We start from the raw sequence: 25,232 nt of genomic DNA, 5'->3' as shown, positions 1-25,232 counted from the left end.
GCCTCTCCCAAAGGTTCTGCCCAGAGAAAGAAGGCAGGGAGAGGTTTGGCTCACCCCAGTGCAGACAGCTACTTGGAACACATGCTCGATTTCTCTCTCTCTCTCTCTTTCTCACACACACACACACACACACATACACACACACACAACATGCACGCCTTTTGGCACTTGACTTTCTCATGAAATAATTGCTGGAAGGCTCCTTGGATTAGGTAACCCAGCATTCCTTCGGGTCCCCATGTTGGAGGGGAACAAGGGCGGGGCGGGGGGGGGGTGTCTGTGCTCAGCTCAGCATCTGCCAGGCTGATCCACAGTCCGGGAAGCCTGACATGACAGGAACAAGCCCTTCAGACCTCTTGTTCCTGAGCCAACAAGCTGAGCCCGCCCAGCCACTGGGCCTCCTTCAGGTGGGCCTGGCCTACTAAGGTGAAGGCTAGTCAGGAAACGTTCCCAAAGGTTTTTGGGAAAAGAATGGGATGTTCCCATTTTTATTTTATTATTTTTTTAAAACCGATTTTATTTATTTATTTATTTATTTGATAGAGAGAGATCACAAGCAGGCAGAGAGATAGGCAGAGAGAGTGGAGGAAGCAGGCTCCCCGCTGAGCAGATAGCCCGACGCAGGGCTCAATCCCAGAACCCTGAGATCATGACCCGAGCTGAAGGCAGAGGCTGAACCCACTGAGCCCCCCAGGCGCCCCCGCCCCGTTTTTATTTTAAAGCAGATGATAATGACACAGGAACTCGGAGTATCTTTGTCCATCATCAGTCTGGTCTTCCTGAAGCAACAGCTGTCTGCATTCTTCCCTCTCTCGGGAGGCTTGTCCGGTGGGGGAGGTGGAAGGGAGGAATGTCTGGGTTCAGGCAGGAAAGCAGTGTTGAGAGGGAACAGTGCTGGGAACCCTGGCCTGAGGGTAGAGGTCCTGACTGAGACTGATGGAGAGACAGGGCCCACTAGCCCAAAACTAACTCATTTGGGATCTGGAGATTCACCCTCAGTGCTCCCTTTCCTCTCTGCCAGACCTCAGCACCTCCTGGATCCCCTACTAGGATCCCCCACTAGGGGCCCCTTGGGGAGCCTGGAGCCCCTTCTGACCAGAGGCGAGGAGGACACAAAGACGGAGCCACACAGAGTGGGGCTGGGAGGGGACCTCCCGCGGGTCTCCCGCTCCGGGTCTTAACAACAGGTGCCGGAGATGGCTGGCAGAGCTCCGCCAGGTGAGTCTGTGCCCGGGAGAGCCTGACGCAGCGTAGAGAGGGCAGGGACCCGGACAGGGCGAGGGTTGGGACGGCGGTTCTGGGGGCTCCTGCTGCCCTCAGCTCTCTCTGAGCAGGGGGGGAGTCCCCACCCCCAGCGCGACCAGGTCCTGCGGGTGAGAGCCCGAAGGGAACGCAGAACCCGCGTCTGTAGTCTCCAGGGTAAAGTCCACTTGGGGGTCGAGGCCTTCTTCCGGTGGGGCGGCCGCCCCTCGCCCAGGCCGCACGCCGCTCCTCCGGGGCCGGCGGGGGGGTGGTTTCGGACCGGTGCGCCCCTCCCCCCCCCCCCCCCCCCCCCCCGGGCCCTCGGGACTGAGGCGCCAGGAGGGCGGGGATCCGCGCCTCCGAGACCCCCTCCGCCCCGCCCCGCCCCGCGCGCCCCGGGCCCGCCCCCGAGGCCCCGCCCCCGCTCGGCGCCCAGTCCCGGGGCTCGCGGGCCCGCCCCGCCCCCCGCCCTCCGCCCGCCCTCCCACCGCCCCTCCAGCGAGCGGCCCAGGGGCGGACAGTCGCGGCCGGCAGCTGCGGAGGAGCTCGGCGTCTCCTCGCCAGGCTAGCGCTCGCCCCGCGCGCTCCGCTCGGCCATGGAGCCGGGCTCCGACGCCGAGGAGGCGCGCACGGTGCGGGAGGCGCTGGGCCGCTACGAGGCGGCGCTGGAGGGCGCGGTGCGCGCGCTGCACGAGGACATGCAGGGGCTGCAGCGCGGCGTGGAGCGGCGCGTGGCCGAGGCGCTGCGCCTGGCCGGCCCGCTGGCGCGCACCGTGGCCGACCTGCAGCGCGATAACCAGCGGCTGCAGGCGCAGCTCGAGCGCTTGACGCGGCAGGTGGAGGCTCTGGGGACCGGGCCGTCCCCCGCGGCCGGCACTCCGGGCACGCCCAGCCCTCCGCCCGGTGTCCCCGGCCGCGCACCCCGCCTGGGCACCGCGCGCTTCGCTAGCCACGCCACCTTCTCGCTGTCCGGCCGCAGCCAGGTGAGGCTCCGGGAGCGCCCGCGCCGGTGCGCGGGCGCCGGGGACGTGGGGCTTCGCGTCCCGGGGCCGCCCCTCCGCCGCCAGTGCGTGCGCCTGCCTGCGCGCGTCTGCTGGGCTGGGGGCCGCGGGCCGCTGGGACTCGGTGTGGGGGTCCGGCCACCGCTCCGCCGTGGGAGAGGGCCGGAGAAGCCTGCCCGTGCACCTGTCTCGGGCCCCCTCCTTTCTTTGGAACCAGGCCCTGGTTTGCCCAGAGTTCGGTCTCCCTCTCCCCTTTGTCCCATGACGCTAAGGGCTTAGGCGCTGAGTTAGGGCCCCCGACCATTTCCACATCGCCTGCTCGCCTCCGGTGTGTCCCAATGGTCAGCAACCCCCACCTCCATTCACGGCCCCCCGCGTTGCTGCTCACTGAGGCCTGACGGCTCACGTTATTAATTAACCCAGACTGAGAACTCAGGCCCCTTGTGTGTGTGAGCCGGAGGCGAGGAGGACACAATGTGGCTGTGGCCACCTCATTTGGGAACTGTTAGGGGGTTAAGGGATCTGGGGAAACCAGCCTTGAGCAGTCTCTAGCTTCCTGGGGTCAGTGACCAGCAGGGAGTTCGTGGTGGGGGGGTGCGGTGATAGAGGCTGGTGTGGACCAGTCACTTCCCTGAGCATGGGGCCTCCAGGAGAGGCAGGTTAGAATGTTTCCATGCTGTGTGCAGTGGCCCTTAGGAGGGATTTTCCACTCTGCTCAGGCATGTTCTCTGGGGTTGGGTTTCCAGGGTCTGGGTCTGAGCCCTTTGCACCTGCTGCCCCTCCTTGGCTCAATCCCTCATGCAGTCAATCTCCTCTGTGGGCTGGGGTGCCCCTCGGGGGGCCAGGCGGAGGGGGATCAGCTCAGCGCTTGCCCCAGGAGGTCCCAGCTGGGTGGGAGATGGACCCAGATGTTGCAGTGCCAACCGTGTATGGACGGCCAGAGCCACGTGTCTGTGTGCCCGACAGAGGCCCAGGGATTGCCGCTGCTCGGGCAGTGGAGGTGGGATGGTGCACGCAGGCTCGGCAAACCCAAAGGCACTGCCTGGCCAGAGGGGAGCCTGATGGGGGTGAGAGGGGGAGGGTGAATTGTGAGGGACCTCTGGGTGCTGGCTAAGGGAACCAGGCTTTGTCCCTGGGGGCGAGACCTTCCTCAGCCTTCGGGGGTGGCAGAGCCCCCAGGCGGGCCAGTGCTCTGTGCAAAGTGTCTGCAAGTACAGATATAGTTAATTCTGTCCTGTGAGCACAAAACACGACACATCCATGGCATACAGTCACCACTGTGAGCTCGCACGTGCCTAATAAACTGTGTCATCGGCTGTTTTTGAAGTTGTATTCTGACACACACTCATGGAAGCAGCTGCCCAAGGTTTCAGAAAAATAACGTCTGCGTCATGCGTAGATGAGCGTGTATTTGCACGTGCTTGCTCATACACGTGTCGGGGGGCTCTCTGGTCATCTGCCTCGGTGGGAATCGGCCAGAGGTGAGCTGGTCCTCTTGGATATGGGGGTGGTGGGTGAGGGGTGCTAGGCAGAGAGAGACAGGGTCTTCCCACTAGCCATCTGCAAGCTCCTGCAAGGACGGATGGCAGTGTGGAGGGCGGCTGGAGACAGGGTGGGTTAAGGTGGGATAGCCCCAGGAGAGAAGACAGCCTGAACGGGGGCAGGGGTAGGGGCATGGGGACCGGGGGCTGCCTTGGGGCTAGGTCTGAAAGGGGGAGTCCGCGTGGTGAGGTGGCGTTTGGGCACAGACAGGAGCCTGCTGGGGATCTGCTGGGTCACAGCTCTGGTGGGGTCATGCTGCGTGGGCGGGTCTGCGGGACATCGAGGGGACGCTGTCCCAAAGCAGGTGGAGTCACGGATCTGGGGTGCCAAGGGCAGTCGAGGGTGGACGTCAGGGAGACACCAGGCCAGAGCTGGCCATTGAAGGTGGCAGCGGGGGAGGGCTGCAGGGCAGAAGGAGAAAGTGAGGCAGGAGCCCTGGGTGACGTGCAGGAGATGCCAGGGCCCCCGAAATCTCAAGGCTGGGGTCACGGGCCAGCAGGGCCGCTGTGGCTCTTCAGGGATGGGGACAGACACCCAGCTGGAACGGGGGTTGCGGGCCTCAGAAAGACGAACATCACTGATACCTGGTGGAGGACAGGGGGGTCCCATCTGGGGGCGCAGCTCCCCCTTGCCTGGCTTCAGAAGTGCTGGTCCCCACTGCTCACGAGCGCGGACCCGTTCCTGGCAGCGAAAGGGGCTGTGCGGAGCCACGTGCACATTCACGTGCGCTCACGTGGGGGGACGAGCATCTCGGGCCTGCACAGGGTGCCCCGTCCTGCATGGGGAGTCAGCTTCAGGCTGGGCACGGGGCTGCCCCTTGTCTCTCACACCCCGTGTCTGTGTCAAGGGGGTAGGGTCCCGTTACGGCTGCGGTGGGTTGGGTGTCGTGCAGGCTGGGGTTACCCCACCCCTCTGTAATCAGCCAGATTTAGAGAGCCTTTTGCTTTCTGCTGTTTCAAACTGGGGATTTGTAGGTGTGGAGGTGGGTCCTACTTAGTGTAGAAATGGACCCTGAGCCTAATGGGGGAAGAGTGGGTTAATCCACTTCCCAGTGCACACACCTTGGCCTTGCTAGGTAGTGAGAGGACAGAGCTGTAGCCAGGGAAGGTCTGAGAGAAGGGAGAGGGCTAGACACACGTGGGAGCAACCAGGGTGGACTTCCCGTAGGAGGCCCCAGTCCCTGGAGCAGATGGGAGCTACTTTGGTCACATCCACTCTGAGTTTTCAGGAGCGTCTCCTCAGAGGCGGACCACATTTTTTCTGTATCTAAACCAAGAGGGATGGGGCTGGGCAGGTTGGGTGGGCCCCTTGTGCTGGATGGACTGGGTTCTTCAACAGTGACATCCGCCGGCAGGGGCTTGTGGTGGACGGCAGCCGCCTGAGGCCAGGCCGGAGTTGTTCTCTGGAAGGGTCCGGGGCCGAGCCGGAGCCATGGCGTTCTCTCGTGGTGGCGGCCGGGGAGGCCCTCAGGGACAGCTGCCAGGAGCTCTGGTCCAGGCCCGCCTGCAAGAGAAACCAGACTCCCTTATCTGCCTTCCTCTCCCAGACGCACTGTGTGATAGCAGAGGTTGCCGCTCTCGGGAGGCCCGCGATGGGACTGAGTCTTGAGAACCTTGTGTAGGGGAGGTGGGGGGAAGCAGCAGTCCTGTGGGGGGGATGCTGGTCACTCCGGGGCTGCCTGCGGGTTAAGGGTGTGGAGGGTCAGGCAGAAAGGAGAACACCCGAAATGTGCCCGCCCTCCTAAAAGTGTTTCCAAACTTCCCAGGGAGAGGACTGTCCCCAGAGACCCTGAAATCGCTTGCCCTGTGGCCCTGCCCCCATGAATGTCCTCAGCCCTGGACTCCCGGACAGGGGCCTCCGTCCCCGTCACACAGAGCCCAGGTGGGGAACTCCGCAGGATGAGTTCCCCTCCCCAGGGCTCCCCATGGGTCTGAGGCAGGCTGACCCCGATGCTGGGAGAGCCAGCTGGAGGCCCCAGGGTGTGCTTGGGGACCCCGGCAAGGGCTCGCTCGAGCCCAGCTCCTTGGTTTGAGGGCTCTGTGCACAGAGGTCCTGCTGGGGTGCTTACTCCATCATTACCCAGTTTCCTCTCCCTAATTGGACTAAGGTCCAGTGGGGGCCAGGGGTCCGTCCTGCCCCAGGCTCCGGGGACAAGTTCGTGCTGAGTTGTCCTCTGTTTTCTGGAAGGCCGGAGCACTTGTGGCCAGTCTTGGGTTGGGTTGGGAGACCTGGGTCCCAAACCTTGGTTCCGCCGCTGCCTATAGTAGGACGGGGATTTAGGCTTCTGGGTCGTGTGGTGACGGGGTGGAGGGTGGGCTCCGAGGAGTCCATTGGCCTGGGACACGGGCAGAGCACAGCCCTCTCCTCGAGGGAGGGGCCGGGGACCCGGGGGGTCTGGGCTGGGCCCCCACCCTGGCTGCAGTCCGGCTGAGACCCCTTGATGGGAATCTGGCTGGTCCAGAGCTCGTTTCCTGTCTGGTTGTGGTGGCTGGTTCCTTGGGGCTTCCCAGGGTGAGGGACCTGCGACGTGCAGGGGCAGGCGTCTGGGGCCCCCCATAAAGATCCACATTCCTAAGAAATGGTTTCACCATCAGCCTGTCCCTCCAGGCTCCTACCTGGACCTGTGGCACCGGTTGGACCAGAGTAGGGTGGGTGGGGGGACACGGAGACCCCGGAGCGGAGTTGGCCCTGCTGACAGGTGGGGGCTGGGGTTTAGGGGGGACGGGTTGTTTCTCCTCCCCTTGCTCAGGTGCTCAGCCCACAGGTGCCTCTGCGGAGGCTCCCAATTGCCCCCCCCCTTTGCACTGCACCTGCGAGGGGGCCTGGCCCCTTCCCCGCCCTCCTGAGTTGGTCAGGGGTCACCCGAATTCTGGCCTTTCTCACTTCTGCGGGACCGCACCTGCAGAGGGTCCCCTGTCCCACTGCGTCCATCTGGAAGAGCCCCTGTAACTGCCTTGTCTCCCAGCACAACCAGCGTTTCCACCGGCTTCTCCCCCCACCAACCCGATTCAGTCCCTGAGCTCACCAGCGAGCTCTTCTTCTGTGAACCCAGCAGGAAGGGTCTAGAGCTCATCGCCACCTTCTCCGTGACCCCAGGCCACCCATGGGTTCTGTGGCACACCTGCCTCCTTGGTGCCCATGCTCCCACCTCCCCCAGCCTGTCTGGCTACTCCCCTCTGAGATGCCGCTTCTCCCCACCCCAGGCCCCATGCACCCCGGGGCCGTCTCTTCCTCTGCTGTGCTCGGGAGGCAGGACTCCTGTTCCCCCCGGTCCTCCGTCCATCCTCTTCAGCTGCGGGCGCAGACACCGAGCTGTCTCCTGACCTCGTGTCCCGGCTGCCCCAGGCTCACCTTACACTCCGTGTATCCCAGACCCAGATCCTTGCGTTCCCACCGACACTCCCCTCTTCTTCCTGGACACTCTCCTCTATGATCCAAAGCCCAAGCTCTGAAGAGGCCTTGTCCCTCCCCATCCTCCTCCTCCTCTCCCTCCTCCCAGAGCTCTGGTCCTGCCTTTGCAGCCGGGGCCTGTGTCCCCTCCCTCCAGGCCAGCACCAGGGCTGTGCGGTGTGTCTCCTGCCGCTGGATTGGAGTGTTCTGCGCCTGGAAGCCTGCTTCTGCAGACATGAGTTGCTCCGCTGGGAATGGCCTCCCCTCCTTGTCCGCTGGGCTTACTCCAGACTTGGCTTGGGAAGGCCTCCCAGGCCCACTGGGCTGGAGGAAGTTTGCCGGAGGCATGACTGTCAGGCTGGCTTGGTGGTGTGTGCTCAAGGTCCTGGCTCCCCAACCAGTCCCGACCCCGACCGACAGAGTGGCTGCCACTAGCCCTGGTTGTGGGAGCAGCTGAGCTGTCCGGGGCCCGAGATGGGCTTTGTTAGTCATCTGGGAACCTTGCAGATCATGAGACAGCCTGGAAGTGTCGGGGAAGGGGACAGTCAACCTCTCCAGGTGCCTATTGTGGCCCCTGAGGAGAGGCCTGGTAGTGGTCGGCCTGGATCCCCTTCTCTGACGGCCCCTTCTCTGAGCCCCTGGGTTCTGTCGAGCAGGCTAGCAAGCCTGTGGGAGGCAGAAGCACGTTAGTTTAAGCACCAGGCCCAGAAAAAGGTCCCGACGCCTGTGGGACGCTCAGAGGGGACGCGTGGAGCTGCCTCCACCTCCAGCAGGGAAACGGAGACCCGGAGGGGCTGACCTGAGTCGAGCAGCATGGCATTCGGTGGCATGGCTGGGACACCAGGCCCCCGGGGGCTCTTGGGGTCAGCTCTGCTGCTGTGCGGAGGGAAGAAGGGGCCCCGAGGAACCAGGCAGGCCCCCCACTCCGGGCACCCGGGCACATGTCATAGCTCTGGTTCTAACGAAAGTCCTCGGTGCCCCGTGCCCGACATTGGCCCAGAGGACCTTGTGCTTCTGGTTTTGGCAGCCCTTGGCTGGCAGGCCTGGCTAGCACGAATGGGCCTGCCTGGCCTGGGGTGCCGGCTCTCGGGGCCCGGGGAGCAGTCTGGAGAAGGCCGGGCCACCTTGTACCTGGCTCCTCACCTTTTGTCCCTGGCACTCTGGCTATGTCTGCCTGGCTGGACCCCAGGGGCTCCGCGGCGGGGGCTGGGTGCGCTCCAGCCTGCCGTGGGACCCGGGCCCGCTGCGGTATCTTCTGGGGGCTGCCTCTCAAACGTGTGGGTTGTTTGGCTCCAGAATGAGGGGGACCTTTAGACGGTGGTCTGCTGGGGTGCAGCGGGCCCTGCCTGATGGGGCCTCCTCGGGTGTGTGTCTCTGCAGAGCCTGGACCACCAGGACGAAGCTGGTGAACCAGAGGCGCGGAGAGCCTTGGATGCGTATGTCGTCGAGAATGGGCACCAGCCAGGGGCAGGTAGGGGCCGACCGCACAGGACGGGGGGCCGCGGGTTGCCTCTGTGCCCGGCCAGCGCTGGGCTGGGAGGGGACCTGAACCTGGACCCCAGCAGCTAGAGAGACTGTGAGGGGGCGGCTTCGCTCAGGGTGAAGCAGAGCTTTCTAAACACAGAGGGAAACGGGCACTCTCGGGAGGTAACGAGCTCCCTGTTTCCGAAGAGCGCAGCTGGGGCTGAGTGCTCGTCCAAACAGCGGGCAGCACAGTGGCTGACAGACTGCTCGTGCTTACTGAGCTGACTTTGAGGGCGGTTTGGAACAGACATAAAGTCTGGTTGGAGCTTTGAGGTGTCTGCAGAAGAGGGAGGTCGGGGAGGCCTTCCTGGAGGAGGTGAGAGGGGAGGTGCAGGGAGGCTAGAGTCCTGGGGCGTCTGAGTCTGCTTGGATGCCCGGCTGACCTGCCCCCCCCAGCCCCCGTGGTCACATGTTCCAGGTCTGGGTGATGGACCCCCGGAGACTGCCCAAACCTTCCTGGCACCACAGCCTCCGAAGCCGCGTCCCATGAGCCTCTCCTTGCGGCTGCCCCACCAGCCCGTCACAGCTGTCACGCGGGTCTCGGAGAGGTTCTCGGGGGAGACCTCGGCCACAGCTCTCTCTCCCACGTCCGCCGCCGTCCTGGGGGGTCCCAGCCTGAGCCCCAGTGAGCCCACCACGGCCTGGACTCCCGGTCCCAGCGGTAGGAGCAGGAGAGCAGAGCCTGGGGGCAGACCCCACCCCAAGGTGGAGGGCGGGCAGGGCGCAGAGGCGGGTGCTTGGCAAGAGACCCAGAAAAGCTGGGGCGGCACTGCAGCCCCACCCCGGCCCCCACCACGACCCCCTTCCCTTGCCCCTTCCACGCAGCCCATCCCTGTCTGACTGAGGCACGCCCCGTGGCTGTCGTCAGGTAGAGCTGCGGGGAGAAGGTGGTTTGCACCCCTGTACAGTCTGGCATGCTTCCCCAGGTCTGGCCTGTGGTCAGGCTGTCGGTGGTGGTCCCGGGGCAGGGCTTCCAGAATGAGGGTTTGGGAATGAAGTGTCTGCTGGAGATGCAGCGGCCTGGGAGGCCTGGGCCCTCAAACGCAGGGTGGGGACCCGTACCAGCCCTTTTGTGTCCTTGCTCTATGTTCCCAGCTTCCTGTCCCTCAACTGCTGGCCAAGATGGGGCCTGGAGCCTGGGGCACCTGCCTGTCTGGGGAGTGATGCTGGGGCTGGGAGGGTCTGGGGGTGGGCCCTCCCCGCACCCAGGCCTACTTGTCTTCTCTCCTCGTCCCGCAGAGAAGAGCCCTTGTGTCCCGCGGTCCGGTGCCGGCTATGGGGCAGCGCTGGCAGGCAGGGATGGTGACAGGTGGGTCGGGATGGCCACAGCGGGGTGTTGTCCCCCCCAAGGCAAGCCAGGGTCCAGATCCAGGGCAGCAGGGGAGGTGAGGCGCTCTCCCCCTGCACAGTCTTGCTTGGAGAAACGGGGCTGCAGCTGTTTCTACATGGACGCCTCAGATCAGGACCTGGCGAGGCTGGGAGGGTCATCTCAGGCCCACAGAGCATGGAGGGAGGGAGGCAGTCTTCACCCCGGCTGGCCGGGCTCCCTCCGCTGGGTGCTTCCCGCCGCCTGCATGGGATGGAGGAGGCACCTGGAGAGGCCCCTGGGCTGGGGCAGGTGTGTGGGGCCTCCCTGGGTGCAGGCCTCCTCCTGGCTCCCCCAGGCCAGCTGGACTGACACGAGCCTGGATGGGGGCGGTGGGGCTCAGCTTTTCTTGTAATCATAAAGGGAAATTGTGACTTTCTGGCAAACGGTTGAGGAGGAAACAAAGAGGGTCTTATCTAGTGGTGGACAGGCTGGGCCCCGTGGGGCTGGTCTGGGTTACCCCACCCTGCCCACCCCAGGACCTGGCACCTGCTGAGGGGGCTGCTCTCTTGGGTGTGTGGCTTGGACAGAGGCTGGATCCCAAACCGGCTCAGCAGGGTGGGCCTGGAGCCTGCGGGGCTTCCTCTGTCCCTGCCGCTTCCCCTGCCTCTGTCACTCTGTCACTCTGGGGGGGGGGGGGGGCTGAGCCCGTGGGGGCCTGGTGTTCCTGACACATGGTTCTCTCCTCAGCCCAACCCTGGCAACACCACCCCGGTCGCCCCCATCCCCCCCGCCGCCAGCCACGACCCAGGCCCGGCGCCGGGAGCTGGTGAGGTCGCAGACACTGCCCCGCACATCGGGGGCGCAGGCCCGGAAGGCCTTGTTTGAGAAGTGGGAGCAGGACACCGCGGGCAAGTACGGACACCTGACCCAGAGTGGGGCCCGGCCCTGTTCCTGTGATGAGAGCCCCTTTCCTGCCCATTCTGGGAGTGCCCCAGGCGGCCACTGTCACCCTCCCTTGTTTTCTGGGCACGACAGGGATTCCCAGGGGAGTGGTGGGGGGCACCCTGTCCCTCGCAGAGACAGAGCTGGTGTTTGCATAGGTATCCAGCAGTCAGCCTGACACCTGTCGGCAGGCCTGTGTGTGAGGACGGCCCCCTCCTGTCCTGACGGCCTCCCACCAGGGAGGGAGGCTGAGGCAGACAGCCTGATCTCAGCTGCTAGGGAGTGTTCCTAGGGTACAGATGAGGATCCCCTCTCTGGCTAGGAAGGAACCCTGTCAGTGAGCGTGGCCTCAGGGTGGCTGGGATGAAGGGAAGGGGGAGCTGCAGGCAGCGGCCTCAGGCCTCAAAGGCTCGGGAGCCCTGATTTCCAGGCTGGGATATAGACAGGAACTTGGGGGCTGGAGGGAGGATGGACCTGCCAGACATTGTCAAGGGAGGTTCTCCCTGGGGGAGCAGAGCCGGCGGGGGCATGCTCCTGGGGGCATGGGATCACCGGGGAGCCCCGGGCCTGGGGGGAGGAGGAGGATGGCCCCCCTTCAGGCTGCACCCTTCGCACAGGGGCAAAGGGGAGGCGCGGGCCAAGTTGAAGCGGTCCCAGAGCTTCGGGGTGGCCAGCGCCAGCAGCATCAAGCAGCTCCTGCTGGAGTGGTGTCGTAAGAAGACGCTTGGCTACCAGGTGAGCCGGGTTCCGCCCCAGCCCGGGGTCCCCTTAGGGGCCGGGGCGTGGGGCTGGGCTGGAGTCCCAGCTTCCCCAGGGGCCAGGGTGCCTCTGGGGCCGGGACACAGGGGCGGGCTGGAGTCCTGGCCTTCCCCGGGGGTTGCTGGCCGCCCATAGCACGTGCTCAGAAACCCTGGGGCTCCTGAGGCTGGACCCGTGCACCTGACCAGCTGGGGTCTGGTGGCTGTGACTTCTTGCTGACCTGGTGGGCGCTGGGAGGGACTGCCTGTGGGGGAGCCGTGCCCCCGCTCACCTCCCCTCGTTGACCCCTGGCCGCCTGGAAGCACGTGGACCTGCAGAACTTCTCCTCCAGCTGGAGCGACGGGATGGCCTTCTGTGCCCTGGTGCACTCCTTCTTCCCTGACGCCTTTGACTACAGTGCCCTGAGCCCCGCGCAGCGGCAGAAGAACTTTGAGCTGGCCTTCTCCATGGCTGAGTGAGCATGGCGGGTCCCTAGCGGGCACCGGCCCCGGGGTGGGGATGCTGCAGGGAGGCTGGGCACGAGACCCTCCACTCTGCTCACCTCCTGCACCGCCTGGGAGACGCCAGTCTGGGGGGTTGCCCAGACTTGCTGTGGAGCTGGCTCTCGGCTTGCCGCACCTGCCCTTCCTGCTGGGTGCCTGGCCCTGCTGTGTGGTCTGGGGGCTGTGGGGTGGGGTCTCCCAGGGCACCCCACCTGTTCTCTCGGGGCGGGCGGGGAGATTCCGTTGCTTTGGGGCGAGCAGGAGATCGAAGGTCTGCCTGGGAGACATCTTAAGAGCTTCTCTGAGAAGTCGATCGTGCTTCTCTAAATGCTGTCCTGGCATCTGATAAGAAATCGTCTACTTCCCTGAGACCCACTCTCTTCAAGGAGGCTGAGTGGGGCAGAGTCTGGGATGTCCCGTCTGGGATGTCCTGTCTGGGATTTGGTGGTTGGCTCGAGGCAGCACGTGGGGCATCAGGGCTCCAGTGGGGGTGCGGGCAATTCCCTGGGGCTGGTCTGCCTGTGTTCTCGGGGGGGCCAGAGAGTGGCTGCAGGGACAGTGTAGTAGATGTACCAGCTCCCAGTGGCCGGTGGGCAGGGTCTGGGGGAAAGGGCTCTGTCCTCACATTGGGGCCTCCTTTGGCTGGACACTATCAGGGGGCAGAGGGCGGGGCAGCCTGGGGACGGGGCACAGTGGAGATTGTTTAGGGCTGCCGGATGTTCAGTTTCCAGGAATTAAGGGGCAGAAGGTCAGAGGGAAAGAAGCAACCCCCCACCCCCGCCAAAGCCAAGTTTCCTGGAGGGAACGTTTCTCTCTCCTGGGGCAGCCTCTGTGCCTGCTGACATCAGTCCCCAGCAGCCTGCGTGTCCCCACCCAGCTCCCTGAGCAGGGGTAGGCCTCACGCCAGGCCTGGACCCTGGACCTGGCCAGGGATGGTTTCATGGGTCCTGCCAGAGCTGAGGGGTCCGGAGCTCTCCAGGGCGGCAGCTCCTGCTTGGGGGGCATGATGGAGACGGCAGCTTCCAGCTTCGTGGCGGAACTGTCAGAATGTTGGTACTGCCCTGTAGTGTGGTCTCGGGTGACATGCTTGGACTCGGGGTCCCAGGAACTCCGTGTATCCTTTAAGTGCCTTCCCTTTCTTGGCTGTTTGGCGTAGCTGTCATCCTAATCACAGAAGCAGCTCTGGAGGAAGGATGTTATGCAACCGGACCCAGACGGTGGGGAAGCAGAGCCAAGGGGGATGGCCGATGTTGGGGAGGGCGCCTCGCTGGTGGGAGCCCGGGAATGGTGGCCCTCAAAGTGCAGACTCGGAGTGTGTGTGGCGCATGAGGCCCCCAGGGTTCTCTTTCATCAAGACCAGGGGGCCGTGCCCTGGGCGAGGCTGGGCGGAGCGGGGAGAGGGGCCCTGGGCCACGGGGAATGCAGCCCCCCTCACCCACCTCAAACCCCTCGGCCAGAGCCAGAGCAAGGCTGCGTTCTCCCCGCAGGAGGCGTGGGCTCCTGGAGCCTCTAGACTTGGACACACGTTTCCTCTACTCCCAGCCTGGGGGTGACATGCCAGCCGCTCTGGGTTCTTCTCTCCTCCTCCCCAGAGCAAGCGGAGGGGCCGCAGCCTGGCCTTGCCTCCCTGTGGCCTGAGCCTGCTTGTGACAGGGGAGGGGAGGATGGTCGGCCTGTGGCCTTGAGCTCTCGGTGGCCGGTGGGGGGGGCTTGTTGGGCTCTTCTGCGGCCTTGGGGGGCCGGGGTGGAACTTGTTCAGGGCCAGGGAAGGGGTCTCTGCTGGGGGTCCTGTGGGAGGTGACCTCACAGGTGCAGTTTGGGTCACCTGGTTCTGTGGACAGCAGGCTGGCCAGGAGCGGGCAGGGTGCGATGGAGGATACACGGGCTCCTTGAACGCAGGGGCACCTCCCTTCAGGGAGTGTTTCCAGACCCTTCTGCGAGCAAGGGCCAGAGAGGCACAGCGGAGGCTCGGGAACCTGTGTGGGGCCAGGGTTGGTGCTGCCCCTCGTCCCAGTAAGAGACCGACGGCCCAGAGACTCCTGTGGCCTCATGTGCCAGCAATTCCGTGTTGACAGCAGCTCGAGCTCCCTTGTTGGACAGGCCTCCAGGGCTTGGAAGGCGGGAACGCCAGCCCTTTTTCGGAGGCGGCTGCGGTGGGTGGGTGCTCAGTGGGGGGGCCCTCTGCACCCCAACCCCACCCCCAGCCGTTGGACCAGGGCAGGCCCAGGGCCGGGTGTATGGCCCGCGGCTCCCACGTGCCCTGTGGGGAATGTGTCCTACTCTCCGGTTACTGTGTGTGCGAAGCCAGCCGGGAGGCGGTCGCCCGCGCTGGGCATCTGCATCTAGAGAAGCCTTAAGTAAAAATAACCCTGCGCCCCTCCTCCACGTCCCTCCCGGGCCAGCCCGTGCTGATGGAGGATCCGGGTAGAGCCGGACTGGCAGAGTCGGAACCCAACCCCAGGCAGGGTGCGGCCTCAGGAACTCATTAGAAAATGGTCGTCCTTCGTCCTTTGGACGCGTCCGTAGTGTCTGAGTTCTTTCAATGAGCTGGTGTCGCCTTTTACAAGAGCGGTTTATGGATGTGTCCATTGGGCCTCAGCTTTTTAGAAAGAGCCACGGGGACCTCGAGTATTTTGAGACTCATGTATTTTTGTAAAAGTCAGTACCGATCATCATTTCCTCTTACCATATTCTGATTCCTAAATTTCATTCAGCCTGTGTCTGCAGCTCCTTGGAGACTTGACGTGACTGTTGCGGCTGGTGGGGTGGGGACCGGGACCCTGGTGGTTGGCAGGGGAGCCGGGACCTTGCCCACAGCTTCCTGTCGAAGGCTGGGGAGGCCTTCATCCCCGTCCTCAGTGCCACCCTGATGGGGAAGCCCTGCTGTCCGGGCAGGGGTGCCCGTGGTGGGAGCCTCGGGAGTGCAGACGGGGGTCCGCACTCTCTCCCTGCTCAGGCTGGAACATGCCAGCCGTTCTGGACACCCTCCGATAAGGCAGGGAGGACGCTAGAAGCAACGCAGACATGGTCCCCGGTGCCCTTCAAGCTGTTTAGTCTTGGAGAAAGACACGATAGGGAGGTTCTCGGAAGGTTCTCTTCTGGCAGGAGATGTGGGAAAAAGTCAGGCTGAGAATGCACGCATGGGGCAGATAGGTAGGAAGGACGCAGAGGCGAAAAGGCCTACGTGTGAGGGGACCTTTCCTGGCCTTGGGGCAGAGAGGGCCAGCCGAGTAGGGCCACCGCGGAGAGAGCTGCTGTCCTGTCCCCAGGGCTCGGGGGCTAGCACTCCATTCTCTTCCCAGGCTGACAGTCAGGATTTTAAGATGGCTCTCATCTAACTTGGGGGCCGCGGACCCTGTGTCTAGGGGACAGCCCGGCAGACGTGCCGAGGTGGGAAGGCCTTGGGTTCGCAACCCTTCCCCACCAGCGAAGCACACCCTTCCCCACAGGCCTGCCCTTGGTCAGAGCTCACGCTTCACCAACACAGAGCCCCGACCTGGCCCGCCAGGGACACCACGGAGCCCAGCCCGGGACCAAGCCCCCTGTCACCTCATGAAGCCACTGGGTTCCCTCACAGGGACCCACTCCAATCCAAGGGGATGGTGGCAGTGGGCCCCGGGACAGATGTCTGTGTTTCACTCTGACCTTTGGGTTCTGAGAGGAAGCCTGGTGTCCGGCCAGCACACAGGGCGGGGCCCCGAGCTTGTGTCCCAGTCCCGGGTGTGGGGCCAGGGGGAGGGCCATGGGAGGCACCAGCACTGGCCTGCCGGCCCCGGGGTACCAGCATGGGATGGGGGCATGAGTCACAGAGTAGCCTCCAAACCCAGCTGCTCAGAGTCCAAATTCCGACCAGCTGTCCCCTCCACGTGCGTGCTCCTTAAATCGAGCGCCATGACAAAAATGGCAAGTACCACTGGTGTTAATTAACCGTGCTGTTCGGGGGCACAAAGAGCCCCGCTGCCTGGTGCAGGGCGGTCGGAGCCTGGGAGAAGGGAAGTGTCTTTCTTACCCCAAGTCAGTAAAGAAGGGGCCAGGTCGTGAACCCTGACAGTCATGTACTTGTTCACGGGGGAGGAGGCGGGGACCTTGGGACCATGAACTGCGCCCCACCACAGAGGGACGGATGCTGACAGCACCAGGTGTGGGCGTTTGAGCCCAGTCGGTGCCACGATTCCCGTGCCCTGGGCAGCACAGGCAGCGGTTGGAGGGACCGACAGTCTGAAGACTGGCGCTGACCCCTGTCACTGTGGGTGCTGCCCTGGGGGCTGGGGACAGCGGGGAGACCCCTCTCTTTCCCGCCCAGAAAATGCCCAGCTTCCCCTGTACACCGGGCCCCAAGGCTAGACCAGTGTTCCTGAGTGCGTGTGGCCCTGGGGGCCTGGGGGCCGTGAGGGGGTCGTAGGCAACTTCCTGACCTTGGCCTTGGGACCCGTCAGCCAGCAGGTGGTGAAACCAGGTGAGGGGTTCTCGCCTGAGTTAAGTAGGGTGGAGGAGGGCAAGAAACCAGCATCTGGGGGAAATCTCAGGGGCAGAGGGCACCTTTGTGAAACCGTGGGCATGTTCGCGGGCATGGGCCGAGTCTCCTAGCACAAGTCTCAGACAAGTGTTAAAAGACCACTTGGGAGCCGTCTGAGTGAATTTGTTTTTTACTTCCTTTGTTTAAATTTTATAGTTCGTGCCGATTTTCCACATCCTGCCCATATATGCTGAATTTTTTAGCAAAACTTAGTTTTTAAATTAAACTAAAATTTTGCTAATAGACTTCAGACTCACACTTAAAAGTGCGTTTAGTGAAACTTCCGAGGGAACATTAATTTCACCGAAGTGCGCAACAAGGCAGTCTGGTGACGTGAGAATGCGGATTGACTCGGTGGTTCCTGGATGTGGGGTGTGGGCAGTGCTACCTTGGAGGGAGCGACCCCGGGGTCTCCCGGGTCATGGGAAGGCCCGGGGCGGGGTGGGGGGCGTTCTGTCGGCGGGGCTGCGGGGCCGGCGGGTGGCTGGGACCCTTGCCCTGACAGGGTTTCTGTGTTTCAGGAACCTGGCCAACTGCGAGCGGCTCATCGAGGTGGAGGACATGATGGTGATGGGCCACAGGCCGGACCCCATGTGCGTCTTCACCTACGTCCAGTCACTGTACAACCACCTGCGTCGCTTTGAATGAAGCCCGCGGGGCCTGGCTGGCCAGGGCCGGCCCTGGGAGGAGACTGAGGGGCTACCCGCGCTCCCCCAGCGGGGCGACCCCAGCAGTCTGGGTGAGAGCCTCGTTGTCCTGTGCCGTGCAGCCGTCGGCCCACTGTGCTGTTCAACATGGGCACTGTGCTCTGCGTGGGGCGCGGCCCGGGCCCCCCAGAAGAGGGAGGGCTACCAGAGTGCGATTGGTGCTAAGTGATGATCTCCCTTCCAGTAAAAGGCTCTCCTGTGGGTTCTGGAATGCGAGATCGCTTCCCCGCAGGTGACTCTGATACGTTGGCTTCACGGCGTTCCGCGGGTCGCCAGGTGTGTTTTATGACGATACACAGAGCTCTCTCCGTCCCAAACTAGTGTAGCTTCCTCCCTCTGGGCCTCTGCCAGGAAGCCGGGGGGACGCTCCGCCAGCAGCCCGACACGGAAGACCACGTCTTGGGAAGAAACCCTCTGATCTCTCCCAGGTCCTGGGCAACAGATGACCTTCAAGTCACCCTGGCTCTCTGGGGAGACGGGAAGGCTGTTCGCCTGGTCCCGAGGTGCCCCATCCTGCCCGGGAGGCCCCAGGAGCATTGGCTAAGAGTGCACTCTCAGGACATTAAAGCTTTTAGGGGAGGACAAGGCCCTTTGCGCAGAGAGCTAGTTTTTACTCACGTTTTTTTAGGGGATTTGCTGCGGGCATCTATGGAAGTCACTGCATCTGTACCGCTGACTGTTTGTCCATAAAACGATGTGTCTAGCTTCACTCGTGGTTTGTTCTTTCTGTTCTGAGATGTGGGCCTTGCGAACGGGAGATCTTTGCTTGCATTTCCCACGAAACTCTGCCCAAATCCCTTCCCCACCCTGTATCTGCTTCTGTTTCTCAGTCACCGCCCGGGAAGTTGACAGTCATGTTTGGACATTTGTTGGTATGTCTTCCCTCGCCCCTGTTGCTGCGTGAGCAAGAACTGGGAGTCGCCCTCTGGGCGCTGATGGGCGGGCCAGGGACTGCCACGGCCAGGAACGCTGGGCTCCGCTGCGGTCCCGTCATGGAGCACTGGGTCATGGCCACAGCTGTTTGCTCTAGGTTCTCGCAGAACACCTGTAGAGTCCCCACATGTACCCATTCGCTTATTCAAGACCTTCTCCCAACTGGGATGGCCTTGAGGCACAATTCTAGCTTTCTAAGGAGCTGATAGGTCCTGAGCTCATACAGCAAGCTCCAAACGCCAGAGCCTGTGTGTCTTCTCAGGCTCATATGTGTGGTCCTTGTGTGTTGGGGGGCCAGGACTCTCTGGGGCACGACGGGGGACATGGCGGAACTTGCCAGGAGGGTGAGCAGAAGCTCAGCAGGTTTGCTCGTTGGGGCTGAAGTCCTGTCCGTTGGTTTTCCCCGCAGTGGGAACTACTCCCTCTCTCTCTCTCTCTCCCTCTCTCTCTCTCTCTTTCGTTCATGGAGGCCCAGGACGGTCAGCCCTCCTGTTAGCAGAGACATGGTGCCTGTTTTTTATTTTTTTATTTCCCAAACTGCAGCTTAGGTTTCAAGCCTCGAGCCCGTTTGGGACACTGGGGCTCTGTGCGAAGCGTTTCTGTCTGTTACCGAGCTCTCACACGCGGGAGCCGGAGCTCTCCTGAGGCGCACACACGGCCCTGCACCTTCACATGTCCAACGGGGCAGATGCTGCCGGAGGAAGGAACAGTTTCTCTTACGCTGGAGGCATGGGGTGCTTCATGTCTTAGGCTCAGTGGTACAGACGGGCTGTCCTTAAGGAAGGTTCCATGGTGAGCTCTTCTGTGGCCTTTGGCGGCTCTTGTAACCTAGTGGGTTTTCAGCTCGATTCCCTCCAGGACAAAGCCGGTGGGCTCCAAGACTGGGCAGGAAAGGCGGGAAGGAGCCCACCTGAGGACATGCGCAAAGCCAGGCCTGAGATCAAGGTCACGTGAATGTTCCCTTCTGTGACATCCAAATCCAGCTACCTTTCCACCGCTGTACCCATGGCTCCACATTTTTTTTCCTCCCAGGAGAAAATTACTCTATCTGGAAAAGCAGGAGAATCTTAGAAGTCTTAGAGAATCTTAGAATCTAAGATTCTCCTGCTTTTCCAGATAGAGTCCTTCACCTGGCTTTTGTAAAACATATTAAGTCTGACCGAATAGGCTTGTGTTTCCGCGACGTGAGCGTTTCGCCGGAGCTGAGATGGGCTTCAGCTTCTCTGACAGCTGCTGGGTCATTTCTCAAGGCGGGGAGAGCGTGTCAGGTCTCTGAACATGATACAGCCCAGGCTGGGTATCGGAGCACGTACAGGCCAGGTGTTTGGGGAACAGTTTGTTAAAGCCAGTGAGTTTCGCAAATGTGCAAGATGTGGAAAGTTCTCAGCTTCTCTTGCCGCCACGGCGGGCGCCCAGTAACCAGAAGAGGCAAGAAGGGGGCCCTATTTGCAGCCATGCCAGCTCTGTGGGATTCTGGGGAGTTGGGGGGCCAGCTAAAAGAGCGGGTAAAGTTGGTCAGTATGGGATGGGACATCTTCCCGACCCAGTTGAAGCAGCTCAGGATTGGGTTTCTTGAACCAGCGATGGGTGGTGACCTGATGGCCAGCCTGAGCCCTCCATGCTCTTCCTCTCAGCCTGCCCTGTCCTCTGCACCCCTGTTGATCACGGGCTCCTAAGCGGCGAGGGTTCTGGGAGTGGTTATCTGTCCCATCTCCCTTGCTGTTGGAGCCTTTGATCTCTTGTCTCTTAGTTCTTGGTCCTGCTTTGGTGTCAAACAACCTTTACTGTCTTCTGAAAGTGCCCCTGAGAAATGCCTGTGCTTGCCTCTTCCCTAGAAAGCACCGAACAGGGGGAAACACCCAGGGAGGTGGGAGCAAGAAGGCTGTGCTCTCCTGGGCATCCCGGCAGCCTGTGTGGGAGGGACATGCAGACCAGGTGGGACAAAGAGCTGGAAGCCGGCTCCGAACCAGTAGGGCAGGCGACAGGGCTGGTGGGGGTGGGCGGACAGCAGTGTCTGGGTGTCTCTGGGTGCCCCTGGCCATCCTTCTAGTGGATGCAGGGCCTTCGCGACGGCAGGGCTGCACATTTGTCTTTTATAAGCCCACACGGTCATCACTCCCATGCATCCCTGGTTTGGTTGACGTCTTAGTGCTATTGGCATGCTTGGACCCTCTTCCTGGTGTCCCTGGCCTCCCCCACACCTGCTGCCCCCCCACCCCACTCCACCCCATCTCACTGGCTGTTTCTTCCTGGTCTGCATGGCCTCCTTTTCTGTGTCCATCCCTCCTCTGTGCTACTCTGTGCTCCGTCTCCTACATCGGGGCTTCACAGCCCCAGGCTGGCGCAAGCTTTGGGAGTCAGTGTAGGTCCGTCTGAACGGGGTGTTTCACGTCTGGGTTCCCCTCTAAAATTAGCTCCTTCCCCAGGGTTGGCTAACAGCGGATGGCCGAGTCTTCACAATGTGTCACTCCGCTGGGGTTCTGGAAGTCTCCCTGCACCTGCGCACTGTCGATGGGCTGCCCACACTGCCCACCGCCCTCCCTGCGTGCGCTGGGCACTAGGCATTCACGGAAGGCGTGGGGCAGAGCCCCAAGGTTCCTCTCCTCATCAGCGTCCCAGAGCATCAGAGGTCTCCGTGCTCCTGGAGCTTCCATTGTAAAAAAACCTTGAGTTTGCAGAAACGTCAGAAGAAGAGTTGGGGGAACGGGTGTGCTCCTTTGTGTGGTTAACACTCCACCACGGGCGTGTTTCTGTCTCCGGTTCCCTGGGCTGTTCGGTCCTAAGGTCTACTGCCGAAGACTTGAACACATACCCACCGGGAGCATAAACGTCCCCTCTGCACGCGGCGGGTTAGCACGCATCAGAGGTCGGACACGGACGCATCGTGTGAACGGGCCGTGTTCGCGTTTCTCCATTCGTCCCCGCTCGGTGTTCGTGGCTGTTCAAAAGTTTAAAAAAAACTCCAGGGTCCAATCCGAGTTCACGCACGACATTCAGTGGCTGCGTCTCCCACGTCTCGATCTAGAACAGTCCCTGCCATTTCGTTTGTTGCCTGTTTTCCATTCAACCCTTTGGTGGAGCCCGGGCTGTGCCCCACGCTGGGTGTTTCTGGAACCTCCCGGACCCCCAGCAGACACCGGTTGGGCAGAAGTACGCCCAGCATGGCAGGATGTGAGGGCCTCATGCCGTGGGCTTGTCACTATGCCCACAGGAGGGCCGATTGCACCAAACGCCCTTGGGCTCTTGACAGATTATTTTTGTCATCGGTAACTGCACCGGGCGTTAAAAATGGCGATTTTTAGGTTCTGTGTAAACTCACGAATTCTTGGTGTTTTCCTTGGTTTGGCTCAGGGTGTTGTGGTCCTCGGCGGCGTGCTGGCGTGGTTCAGGCTCCGGCCACTGGCAGACAACAGCTCTGGAACCCTTTCCATGTGTCCCCTCCCATCTCCAGGTACCTCGCTGTTTCCCCTGATGGTGTTCTGGGCTGACCTTTGACCTGACCTTGGACTCAGTCATTGCTTGGAGAAATCCCGGCCTCTTTCAGCCGGAGCTCCTATGCATCCATCAGAACGCGGGCTCTGGGTGACCTGCATCTAGGCCCCTTCGATGACCACAGCTAGGAGAGTCAGTGTCAAGACGCCTTCAGGGACAGCAGTCCCTCGATTCAGATCCAACACTGCAGGATTCACCTGTCCTGCTGTCCTGCCCTCCACTCTGTGCTCACGTTCCTCTCTACATTCTGATTCCCGGCAGTGTCCCTGTCAGGACGCATTTCTTCTACGAGGTGCAGACCGCAAGGTCACGGTCTGAAGCCGTTGCCCGCAGCCTTTGCCCCCACTGGGGGCGGGCACGCGGAATATGGGATTCAAGGACTCACAGTTACTCCTTCTATTTGAGGCACAGAACACTGGATTCAAAGTTACTCGCATCACTTGTTTTCTCTCTGACGTCCCCCTGTGAATTGGATACGTGGTTAGGTTTATTTGTTTCTTTGTATACTATCGAGGGTTGGGTTCCATTAGTTTGTTTCACTTTCTGGAGGCGACACTGTTTACCTAACTCGAAAGTCACAGCTGTATTGACGGGTGTTTCCCTTCCCATCCTCCGTCCACTGGTCTGCTTTAGCTCTTGGTGTATCCACCCCGCGTGTCTGTCTTTCCCTCTGTTCCCCCTCCCACGACAAGAAGCAAATGCATACCTGTTTTTATTTTTCTTTCTTTCTTTCTCTTCCTTCCTTTCTTTCTTTCTCTTTTTCTTTCTTTCTTTCTTTCTTTCTTTCTTTCTTTCTTTCTTTCTTTCTTTCTTTTTAAAAAGATTTTATTTATTTATTTGGCAGAGAGAGACACAGCGAGAGAGGGAACACAAGCAGGGGGAGTGGGAGAGGGAGAAGCAGGCTCCCCGTGGAGCAGGGATCCCGATCCCAGCACCCCAGGACTATGACCTGAGCCGAAGGCAGACGCTTAACAACTGAGCCCCCCAGGCGCCCGTTTTCCGTCCTTTCTTATGCCGCAGATCGCGTGGTGCGTCCTCTCATGGCGCGTCCTCTCTGTGACCTTGCCTCCCATTTTTGTGCAGCGGTGTCCTCCCTGGGATGGCACAGCCGTGAGCTTCCCTCCGGAGTGTGTGGCGACCATCTGCGGAGCACAGCCTGTGTGTGTGCGGTTCACGCTTGTGCCGGCGTCTCTCAGCAGCAAGGTTGCCGGCTGGAAGCTCAGGGGTTGAACGCGTCCACAGGGCAGAGCCGTCCTGTGCCCCCACGGGAACGTGTGAGATGTCCCCCCAGTGAGCGTTGTCAGCCGGTGGGACTGCTGGTCCCCGAGGTGGCATCAGCATTGTTTCAGTCTACACTTGTCTCACGAGGGAACACGAGTGTGTTGTGTGCATATGGCCGCTCGTGGATCTCCTCCCATGATCCTTCTCTTTTCATGTCTGCGTCCATCTTTCGTTCATCCCTCTTGATTCTTTTTTTTTCTTTTTAAAAAACAGTTTTAATATAAGGAACTGTACATGTTTCATGCGTACAATTTCATGAGTGTGGACAAAAGACATTTTTATTATTTTGATTGTAATGGAAATTTCAAGACACTAAGAAATAGAAATTGACCAAAATACTGCATTGCTTACATTTATATCAGATCTTGTACCCAGTAAAAGATAATAATTATCCGCCACTCTTTATCCTGCCCACTGCATGAGGTGGTACTCTTCCATCTGTGTAACCTGCCCTGGGCCCCAGAGCTGGCCTAGCTCAAGGGACAGACAGGGAGTTATGTGGGACCATAACCACAGCTGGGCATGTACCAGCTTTGGTCAATCAGTCATTCCAGGAGGGCCAGGGGTGGAAGGCACTGAAGCCTTGAATTGCTTCTTTCTGCTTAGAAATTGTGCCTGTGTGGCCATATCTTAAGCCCAATTCCCATTCATCATTTGAGACACTGAAATCTAAAAATAAAGTACACAAGATATCCAAACAGAGGGGCTCAAAGCATGAGCTTTTCAGCTATTCTGCCTTCTTCTCCCTGGTCATATATATGCAGTCTATATTGTGGGAAGCCCCATGTGCATCTCTCTGACTTGTTGAAAACCCATTAGTAATAATCATAGTTTGGTTGTCATGAGCACACATTATTGTTACTTGCTATCTGATGATAGTGGTAAAGAAGTGATAAGGAAAAACTTTCTAATAATTAAGGATAATGAAAAATTATGTGAACCACAAATCTCCTCATGGCTAGAAACACTCAAAGACTGATTGTATGGATGGGATCTGACAGTGGGGAGGAGATTGCTCTTCCTGGCTTCTAAATGACAGTCAGAAGCTTAGTCTATGCTGGTTTTTGCCTAAACGTCTCTAGTCCCCTTAAATTTTCTTACGCAATTTTTTTTAAATCATTTTTTAAATTTATTTTCAGCGTAACAGTATTCATTGTTTTTGCACCACACCCAGTTCTCCATTCAATCCGTGCCCTAATACCCACCACCTCGTTCCCCCAACCTCCCACCCCCGCCCCTTCAAACCCCTCAGATTGTTTTTCAGAGTCCATAGTCTCTCATGGTTCACCTCCCCTTCCAATTTCCCTCAACTCCCTTCTCCTCTCCATCTCCCCTTGTCCTCCATGCTATTTGTTATGCTCCACAAATAAGTGAAACCATATGATAATTGACTCTCTCTGCTTGACTTATTTCACTCAGCATAATCTCTTCCAGTCCCGTCCATGTTGCTACAAAAGTTGGGTATTCATCCTTTCTGATGGAGGCATAATACTCCATAGTGTATATGGACCACATCTTCCTTATCCATTCGTCCATTGAAGGGCATCTTGGTTCTTTCCACAGTTTGGCGACCGTGGCCATTGCTGCTGTGAACATTGCATCCCTCTTGATTCTTAAGAGCTCTTTACATGTGAGGACGGTTTCTGTGGTTCTTCATCTCGGGTTCTGTCCTCTGTGCCCCAGAAGGGTGTCTGGCTCCTATCACTTCTCACTCAGATCACAACCATCACCCCCGAAAACTGGCCCCTGTTCTCTGCACGAAGAGTCATCGTGTCACCTGCACCAGATGGTCCTTGTGTCCTCAACACAAGTGATCGCTTCACAGGGCTGCAAAGGCCACCCGACCTGGCCCGAGTCCAGCCCCAGCTCTCCCAGTTGCGCTGTCCTCCGGGTCCACCCAACTGTCTTCCACCCGGTGCCCAGGGCTCAGTCTACACGTCCTTGGCTCGGGGAGGCCTTCCCAGATGCCCTCGGTGCTTCTGCTGGTTTTGCCGCTTACACACGCACTGCCTTATTCGATCCCTGGACCACGAGCTCTGTGAGGGCAGAGGGGACCACCTCCCTCTGGTCCGTTCCGGGGGCCTGACAGGTGCCTGTCACAGTAGGGGCTCT

General features: G+C 60.8%; 1 protein-coding gene across 3 annotated transcripts; it reads left to right on the top strand.

Annotated features, from left to right (window-relative positions):
- Positions 1 to 1,739: 1,739 nt before the first annotated feature.
- Positions 1,740 to 18,123, top strand: SMTNL2 (smoothelin like 2). Of its 3 annotated transcripts, none has more exons than XM_047708032.1 (8): positions 1,740 to 2,225; positions 8,556 to 8,646; positions 9,118 to 9,358; positions 9,934 to 10,008; positions 10,756 to 10,920; positions 11,568 to 11,685; positions 12,012 to 12,163; positions 17,229 to 18,123. In XM_047708032.1, exons 1-8 carry the CDS (start codon positions 1,839 to 1,841, stop codon positions 17,353 to 17,355), a joined length of 1,356 nt encoding a protein of 451 aa, XP_047563988.1. In that variant the 5' UTR covers positions 1,740 to 1,838; the 3' UTR covers positions 17,356 to 18,123. The 3 variants fall into 3 exon arrangements, with proteins under 3 accessions (XP_047563988.1, XP_047563990.1, XP_047563989.1); XM_047708033.1 differs by having other exon boundaries at positions 1,741 to 2,225; positions 9,118 to 9,360; positions 9,939 to 10,008; XM_047708034.1 differs by lacking the exon at positions 9,118 to 9,358 and having other exon boundaries at positions 9,939 to 10,008.
- The last annotated feature ends 7,109 nt before the right edge of the window (positions 18,124 to 25,232 follow it).

This window comes from Lutra lutra, chromosome 16, assembly GCF_902655055.1.
Source record: "Lutra lutra chromosome 16, mLutLut1.2, whole genome shotgun sequence".
In the NCBI taxonomy this organism is placed as follows: Eukaryota; Metazoa; Chordata; class Mammalia; order Carnivora; family Mustelidae; genus Lutra; species Lutra lutra.
Note: the sequence above shows the minus strand (reverse complement) of the source record. Positions and strands in the feature narration are given on the sequence as shown.